At 53.0% G+C, this 9100-nt stretch overlaps 1 protein-coding gene across 4 annotated transcripts in view; it reads right to left on the minus strand.

Annotated features, from left to right (window-relative positions):
• The window catches only part of LOC8051363, a 34203-nt gene extending 32766 nt beyond the window's left edge, over positions 1 to 1437 (minus strand). Inside the window, exon 1 of one of the 4 annotated variants that reach the window (XM_040503684.2) lies at positions 1133 to 1437. In XM_040503684.2, the coding sequence (XP_040359618.2) occupies positions 1133 to 1193 (61 nt within the window). In that variant the 5' untranslated portion in view covers positions 1194 to 1437. The remainder of the gene's footprint in view (positions 1 to 1132) is intronic. The other 3 variants (XM_040503685.2, XM_042289429.1, XM_029990547.3) reach the window with 3 other exon arrangements.
• Positions 1438 to 9100: the final 7663 nt, after the last annotated feature.

Consider the following 9100-nt stretch of genomic DNA (forward strand, 5'->3'; position numbering starts at 1 on the left):
GCCGTCACACGCGCTCCGGGGACGCCCTCCCCCCGATGACTTCATCCCCGGTGAATGCGTCTCCGTCACCAGGGTCCGGCTGGGAAATCCAGAGGCGGGCTTGCCCACTTCCAGCTCCCGCCGGGTTCGCCAAGGCCGAGGGTGACATTTCGAGCACTCGTGCCCGGTGGTTCAAGCCCGGTGCTGGAGCGACGGGACAGAACGACGGCGACCCGATGCAAATGCCAGTTCCACGGCTCAGACGTGGAACTGGCATTTGTGACAGGGACGTCAGAACCACGCCGATTTCCGATTGGCTGTGATTGGAAGGATAGTGTGTAGATCTCAAATCCTAAATACCTCGAGGTCTACTATATATATAAATATATATATATATATATATATATATATATATATTTTCAATCAGCCAATAAGAGCTAAGCGTTCTGACATCAACGCAACCTCTGTGCAAGAAGCAGACGAACTTGCGCTCCGTATAGCCGAACGCTACCATCGAGCGAGACAGTCGTGCTGTTGATATCGCAATTCGTTAATTCGTACAATTTGAATGAAAAAAAAAAATATATATAGCATTAGTATTAGGTTGTGGGTCGAGTATTTCTGTCCTCACAACCAAGAACTAGTTCACCGGAGTTCTACTTCCGCACTGTGCTGCCACAGAGGAGGCAAGCTATCGACCGGCCGCTTGTGGGTCCCGGGAGCCGAAGTAGAGCCACGGTTCCTACGCCCACGGATTCTCGCGAGCCGAGTTTGAAGAAGCATCGCCAGTGTGCGGCGATCAATTCACGGAACAAGCGATTTGTACACACCCCACCAACACCTCAAGACTGAATCCCATTCTCGCCCCCCCCCCCCCCCCTTCCCCTCCCCTTCAGTTGTCTACACAAAGGACACAAACACTGCGTCGAAGCCCCTCCCAAAAATGGTTGTAAACCCCCCTCCCCTCTTCCCCCCGATTGACAGTTCTGGGTGAACCCCGCATGGAAGACCAATCATTTCTGGCAGGCATCCAGTCACTCGCGGATGGCGACGGATGACCAGCCCAACCGCGTCCGAAGTCGACGTCCCGGACTGCCCGACGGCAGACCCGACGCCGGGCGTCGTCCCCAGAGCCCAAGAGCCTCGCACTCACCTCCGGGCAGCAGCAGCAGGAGCAGAGTCAGGGCCGCGAGGGCGGCTCGGTGGGAAGCCATGGGTCCGAGCCTCGCTGGAGCCCCTTCGCAAGGGCACGCACCACGCGAATCCGGCGACGGCACCGTGCACCGATCGTCGGCAATCCCGGAGCACAAGCACGCAAAAGCGAGAAGAAGACCGGGGCGGACGTGCCTGCACGTGTCCCCGACTGCGACTGGTGCTGCGGAGGCCGCCCGGTGAATGGCGGCACCGGTGGGGGGAAGAAGACAGCTCCTCCCACGTCGCCCTCTCCTCCGGTGCGAGAAAAGTTTCCGGTTTACCTTTCTCCGTTCTTCGCGGCCGAGAGGAGGGCAGGAGGGGGCCATCATTCATGCCCCCGCGCGGGGGGGAGCTCTGCCTGCACGCACCGCCCGCAATCTACTCTTCTCAAGGGGGGCCCGAGCTGCGCCCCGCAGGCCTCGCGGACGGGACCGTCGCCGGTTTGCCGCACCCCCCGAACACCCCCCTCGGCCCGCGCCACGGGGTCGGACAGGTCTGAACAGGCGCGCGTATCACTCTACCCGAGTGCCTGTCGATTCCCCCAGGAATGACTCTACGAGCAGACGGTGCAAACGAAGCTGGTGCAGCTTCTATGGTGCAGTTGCAGGAAAGGACAAAGCAGATGTTTTCCAGCCTTTCATCGAATCGCCCCATTTAGAAAGACTTCTGTCAACTGACGCTCCTGTCCAGTGTGCGCAGTTTACGGGGAAAGGGGAATGGGAACAGGGGCAGCTTCCCTCGTAAATCGACCGACGCTGTACGTTCGTATAAACGTGACCCTAGACCGCGCTGACTGGTTCACCGTGTGATTGGGAAGGGCGCGCGGCAATTTCTTTAATGCGGCTCGCGGTACGAGTACGACGCAGTTCATTTTCCCCCGCTCCGTCCCGGTGAGGAGACGATAAGTCTCAGCGAACGTTTGCGTGCCTTTGCTGCGACCGCCCTGTCTGTGGTCATCTCGTTCTTTTCAGATGCACCGACGTCTGCCCCGAAGGAGGAGGCAAACCTGCGGAGGTACAAGGGAATACCCGGCGCTTACTCCACAAGCTTTTACGAACACTCGGCCGGGGGCACACACGCCAACTTTGGTTGGCTTAGCTAAATACGTTTGGCCTAGCGCACATGAAGGCTCCCTAGTTTGGCCGATTCACGCGCTATTCTTTAACAGACTTCCCACACCTGCTTACCCGACAAATGGAAGCCAATCTGGGGGTCGGCTGAAGGCTAGAGCGGGAATCACTGAGGCGTGCTCCCCTCTCCTACCATCCCCTCCCACTGTAAACCAGGGAGCTGTGACGGCCATGAAAATGCGTCCACAAAAATGCGCCGAGAAACCACACGCGCGTGGAGTAAATATGTAAGAGAAAACTTTAGAAAAAAAAAATGGGTGCGGGTATGTTTATATAGCCTTGAAGTTAGTCTGCCTTCAACGAGCGACTTGTTTCCCAGCTGTAGATGAGCAATTTAGGCACTCCCGTACTACCGTTAGCCTGGGGTCTTTAACGTGCACCACGCAGTAGTGGTACAGAACCGCACGCCGATACGATGCTCATCGGAGTCATCCAGATCGAAACGGGCAGGAATGGGGATTGAGCCCATGATCCTGGGTTCTGCAGCGCGAGCTTTCGCTCCATTTGCTCCGAGCTGGTGCGCGCTAGACCACTCGGCTACCTCTCTCTCTCCCCCCCCCCCCCCCCCCCCCCCCCCACACACACACACACCAAAAAGAAAAAAAAATCTTTACGCAAAGTGTGCTGCGATTGACAGCGGCAGCTGCTGCGTTGTGGAAAGCATGTTGAAGAAAGTTTGCCTTCAGCCAGTATGCTGTACAATGTTTGCAGTGTGCTTTGGTGGAACGATTGTGCGAGATGTTGCATATGTTAAAAAAAACACACAAACACGTTTGTTTGTTTGTTTTAACCGAAACGCGTTTAGAACTGTGGCGTCCGTGTCCGCGCCTGCTGTGAAAGAAGCGAAAAGACGTGCGCGAGCTGTTCTGTAGAGGCACGGAGAGCACGCGAGAACGGAACCTGGGCGGGGGCAGTGGGGTGGCGAGGGAGCGTGTCCGCACACTGCAACCGTCGGCATCGGTATTCCGCAACGGCGGCCGCCGGAGGAGTGTGGGAGAAAGGGAGAGCGTCTCCGCGAGCAAGAACAGCGGCAGCCTGCAGGGGGAACGGGGAGAGGGAGAGCAGTGCTTCTGCTGTAGAGTGGGGTTTGGCGTTCGTACATGATAATTTTTGACGTAGAACTACGTCTTTCTCCGCGCTCGGAAGGGAATGCAAAGCTGGGAGGTCGATGTCACGAAAACTTGGTCACGGAAGTAACGTCACACAGACAACACCATCGAGAACCGCGCAATGTGCACGCGCGTCCTTGTGTGCTGACTTGCTTGTTTGCTCGCTGAAAGGGATACTGAACCAAACATTTCAAAGCCCACTATAACCGCTCATTCACACTGAAAGCGGATCCGCGTTCGCAAAGCGGTTGCGAACGCAGTTGTATAAAGACCCAGTGCAATTGTACTGGATCTTTATACAACCGCGTTCGCAACCGCTTTGAGAACGCGGATCCGCTTCCAGTGTGAATGAGCGGTAAGTGGCGCACGATCTTTCCACGAGCCAGCAGCCGCCGGTGAAATGTATGGGCTGCGGGCAAAAGGAGAATAAAGACAGGCTTTTCGTGCTCATGAAGTCCTCCCTGACGTCTCCGTTCTTGGCGAGCCAATATAAATTCGCTGATGATAGGTAGCTTTGCAGAGACGTTTCTTGCATACCGAGATTTTGCTAGCTACGCACCGGCGGTAACATGCGTACATCTTTGCACCGCCACCACATGCGGTGTCGGTGGTTGGAGGCATTGATAAATAATTTTCTTGTCTTCCGATACGGAAGAGGAACAATATCATTGTAAGAGATCCGTGGAGATGGGCGTGATTGATAAGTTGATTGCATACACAGTGCCAAAGACGCTTATATTGGCGAGGAACGATTCCAGTACGATGATGCTCCATGGTGATTTTGGCGCGACTTGTTTAGAACGACTCACTGGAAGACCGAAATGGCGGGTGCTATGGCAACGGGCACCGGTCGGATAATCACCTTGCGAGGCTTTGGTCGTCTGTATCTGTTTGTGCCCGGCTAGCGGGCAGAAAAGACAATGACGCTACTTTTCGATGCTGTTGCTGACTGCAATCTAATCATTCTGTTGCACATTTGAAAGAAACTGAGAAAACCCGGCCTTGCGATATTTACTTTTTTTAAGTTTGCTCCGTCATTTATGACACATGCATACACACGCAAACAAAACAAAAACAAATGTCGTTACCTTTTTTTTACTTTTGAGGAAATACAGCTGAACTGAACTAAGGGAAATATCCTGGAGGATAGAGCGCAGCTCATGATTAAAGAATGTCTATTTGTACACCTCCGGAAAACCTGCCCCGCGTCGTTATGACTGTGTCGAAGATGACAGCATGCCGATGACTGGGTGCTTCGCTAATATGCCGGTACAACGTTCGCCTTTATCGCTTCCGTCTTCTGCAAAGTAGGTGCGCCAATACGTATCGCTTCTCTATTCCTTCCGGTGACGTAAGGCCATAAACGTGGACTCCCTGCGGTTCCAAAACCTTTCTGAAAAAGTATGTTTTTATTTGAACTGATTAATTTGGTTAAAACAAATCAGAAACAAACGTATTGCATTTTTTTAACTTTTTTTTATCAACTATTTTTTTTTTTCAAAATAATTACAAACGGGAGGTTTATAATTACTTTGTAGCGTTCGTTGATTATTTGTTTTGTTGTTGTTCATTGATATTGTTTGCCATTGATAACTCGGACTTCTGCTTCCTTTCTGGGCGGGCGCCTCTCACGAGGAAGTGACGAAGCAAACGAGGCTAGCCAGGTCCTTGTTTTCTTTTTTTAACTGCCAACTAAGAAAGAATTAGAAGTGAACCACATTTCCACGCGTTCCTGGCCCTTTGTTCGCGGGAGGGTGTGTTTGGCGCGCCTGTTTGGCTGCGCCATGAGTGCGAACTGCGAGAAGTCGCTTGAGCAAACCGGGCGGCGGTGCGACCGATCGGTGCAATGAAAGGTCGACCACCAGCGTGTCCATCACCCCCAAAGCATTGATGGCATCTCTAATCTGTCAAACTAAATCTCTCTAAAAAAAAAAAAAAGAATTACGAAAGAATTGCGCTACTTTCTGAAAGTAGCGCGTAATTGAAATAGATCCTTTGTTGTGCGTCAAAACTTCTAAACTTACATCGATCCTTTTGGAACAAGTAGCTGCAATCGCAATTAAATTAAATTTCTCAAACTAGTCTAGCCAAGTATGACGTATGCTATAGGGAGGGCTGTGAGCGCCGAGTGGACGCACGTATCCCCTTCAGCATACACTTGGTTGTAACTTGACTAAGGATAAACACTGCGGCCCTCTCGAGCCATCCTGAGCGACGGAGAGAGCGACAACGGTCAATTTCGTTGCGTGTGTTCGCGCACACCGGCAGCTGCTGGCTCGTGGAAAGATCGTGCGCCACTTATTTAATATAGACACGAGTAGAGTGCGGAGTTATCGCACTCTACTCGCAGACAGCTAATTCAATACAAGCAAAGAGCGCGGCGCACTGCTTTGGGGGGTGCTTAAGATGCTCCGACGCACGTGCGCCCTTAGCTTTGACAGCATAGACACAAAATGTTGCGCCCAAATATTGTGTGCTAACTGTGGCTTCGAGTAACTGCAGTTAAGTGGGCCCGTATAACAATCATAATGCCCTTGTTACACGGGCACACTTAACTGCAGTTACTCTAGACCGCAGTTAGCGCACAATACTTGCACACAACATTCTGCGGCTATGCAGTCAAAGCTATGGGCGAACGTGCGCTTGAGCATCTTGAGCATCTATCGAAAGCTCGAAGCAGTGCACGCGCGCTCTTCACTTGTTAAGGCCCGTTCACACATTTGCGTTCGGAGCGACCACTATGCTTACGAACGAATGCAACCGCTGCGACTTCAACGACAACTGTGCGCGACGTGTACACACACATGCAACCGCATGCAACCATACGAAGCAACAGCCAATGAGAAACGAGCTTCAGCTCTTGCTCCTAGCCAATAGGAAGCGACCCAGCTACGCTTACAAACATGGTGGACGGTTTCGCGCCCGACGCGGGGTAGCGGGGTCCTCACCGGAGCAGCCCGAGGGTTCGGCTACGGCGTACAGTCACGAAGATCTGCTGTGCGCCTACAATAGCTGTGTAAAGGCTGGTTCAGACTAGAGCACTATATAGCTCCTACGGAGCAGAGTAGCGCAATCCTTTGAACCCCGTGTTTTGCCGACAACATGGCCGACGGAGCGGATCGGCGCGAGTCACGTGGTACTCAGGGTTCCAGGAGGCGGCCCGCCCTATGGGAGAATACATGGAGATCGATACAACACGGCTCATTAAAAAATGAACGGCGAGTTCACACTTTTCAAAACTAGTCTGTCGTGAAGTTAGCAAAGCACTAAACACTTTATCAAAGTTTTAATAATATCGGATGCGTGTGCAAATTTTGAGAAGGCAATTTCCAAGGCAATGGCGTTTGAAGCAGACGATTTTTGCTCGCAGCGGAGATGGGCTTTTCGGGTTGGCCGGAGCGGGTCACGTGAATGGTGTGACGTCGCCGTGTCGTCTGCTGCATGATGCCGTTCAAGCAATTTTTAAAAACAAAATCAGGTCCTTTCGGGGCGCAAAACTTAGCGCAAATTATTCTAAAATGTTCCATTATTATGTCAAAAACGATTGCCATTCCGTACATTCCCACATTACTGAAGAAACAACGATTTTCTCACGTTCTCCATGCATTTCTGACCGCAGTTGGAACCTCCGGGCGTTCGCCGCTAGTCGCCGAGAGGCGGCGTTCTAGATTGCGCTACTCTGCTCCGAAGGAGCTATATAGTGCTCTAGTTCAGACATCTAAAACGAACCCGTTATCCGCGACTGCGTCCGTTGTGACCAGAGCGACCGGAACGATCGCGCTGCGCCGCGCGTACACTCCTGCTACCACTGCAACAAGCGCAGCGGGTCGGCAGCACGGCGACCGCCTCTCCGTTGCCGTCAGCTGTTTCAGCGGTGCCTCCATAAAGAAGGGGACGCGCTGCCACTCACTTGCGTAACAGTAAATAGACAGACCGTCTTCTATGACCTCAAGCTTTATTACTCTTTATTTCAGGATACGCTTGCAGGGTAGTGCATTAAAAAAAGAAAAAGATGCAGTACGCCGCCTTGGACGATCACGATTTTAATACACGACTTTGCCAACAGTACAAATCTCGCCACACGCCTTTTTTACGATTATAAAAAACGATGTAATCTTAGCAACGATATAGCAACGTAGAAATATAATTTGACAGACGATGCGAGCGTTTAGGATTGCTAACACTAATCACCTTTTTCCGGCGATGAAAACGAGTAAAAAATTCGCATCCTTTGTACGGTACGCACCAGTAATACCTTGAATTTGAGCACACGCAAGGATTGCGCCAAAAAAGAAATCCGGGTGATGTTTGAGGACACAAATGCTAAGAAAGCACCACTGTAGTCGAAGTAAACAAACACGACGGCACGGGCGTTTCTGCTGTCTTGAGAGTGCCGCTGGTGCCGCCACGAGATCGCCGCACAAGTAGGTGGATCTTCCCTTCTAGTACGTGCTGGGTTATCCTAACGACACACGACGAAAATTCACAGTCAAGGATAGCCCTTTTACGGGGAACGATGAGCCTTCACCACACCATCCTGCCGACGATCACCACCGACGCCATGTTTGCAAATAGAAGGAGCCTGGAACCCCTGGAACGACCGGCATGCAACGCGCGCGACCGAGCTGCTTGACCTGTGATTGGTCTGTCGCTCCCGTCGTTCCCGAACGTAACGAAAAAGTTCAGCCCGGCTCAACTCCTTGCGTTGCGAACGAACACGAACGAAAAGACCGTTTGGCGCTTCGTTGCTATGGTAACTTGTCGCTCCAACCGGTTGCATTCGTTCGTAAGCGTAGTGGTCGCTCCGAACGCAACTGTGTGAACGGGCCTTTATGGAACAGCCGCAGACCGACCCGCCAGTTCAGTTGCGCCACGGCTGCCGGCGTGCACTGCAGTCACGGTGACTGCAGTGCACGAGGGGGGGATCGGTGGCCGAGTGGTCTAGCGCACACCAGCTCGGAGCACGTGGAGCGAAAGCTCGCGCTGCAGAACCCAGGGATCCTGGGTTCGAGCCCCACCCCTGCCCGTTTCGATCTGGATGAGCATCGTACCGGCGTGCGGTCGTGTATCACTACTGCGCGGTGCACGTTAAAGACCCCAGGCTAGCGGCTGTACCGCACTGGCTAAATTTCTCATCTACAGCTGGGAGACTCGTCGCCCTGTGAGGCAGACCAAGTTCTAGGCTGTATAAACACACACACAACCCAATTTTTTTTTTGCAGTGCACGAGCACATGCACTGCAGAGCACGCGCTCAAAGTCTGCGCGAGCAGAGCGCAACACGACACGGGCTGTCTCGTGCACTGGCTCCTGCCTCCTGTGAGCCACCGTCAGGCATGCGTCGGTCTATCTCCCGCCTCACTGGGACGAGCCGATTGGCTCAGCGTAGCCATAACCTTCCGCTTTTGCCAAGTTGCGGTGAAGCGGTTCGGCGGTCGGCCCTCGAGCCATTCGGGGAAGGACGCCGGTCCGAGCAATACTCCCTGAAGACAAGGCCTGAGCATGACGTCATCATTAACAAACACGCTCGAAGAGAGACACTGAAAAGCGGCAGACCATAGCCTATGGGCAGACGCGTCCGTCTTGATGACGCCGCCTGCTAGCGTCGCACTCGATGTGAGAAGAGGCTGCGAGACGCTCTGTCAGTGATGCTGAGGCGCTGCATGGGTCAACTGGTGATGACGTTTGA

Source organism: Ixodes scapularis, unplaced genomic scaffold, assembly GCF_016920785.2.
Source record: "Ixodes scapularis isolate PalLabHiFi unplaced genomic scaffold, ASM1692078v2 PGA_scaffold12__126_contigs__length_90152505, whole genome shotgun sequence".
Lineage (NCBI taxonomy): Eukaryota > Metazoa > Arthropoda > Arachnida > Ixodida > Ixodidae > Ixodes > Ixodes scapularis.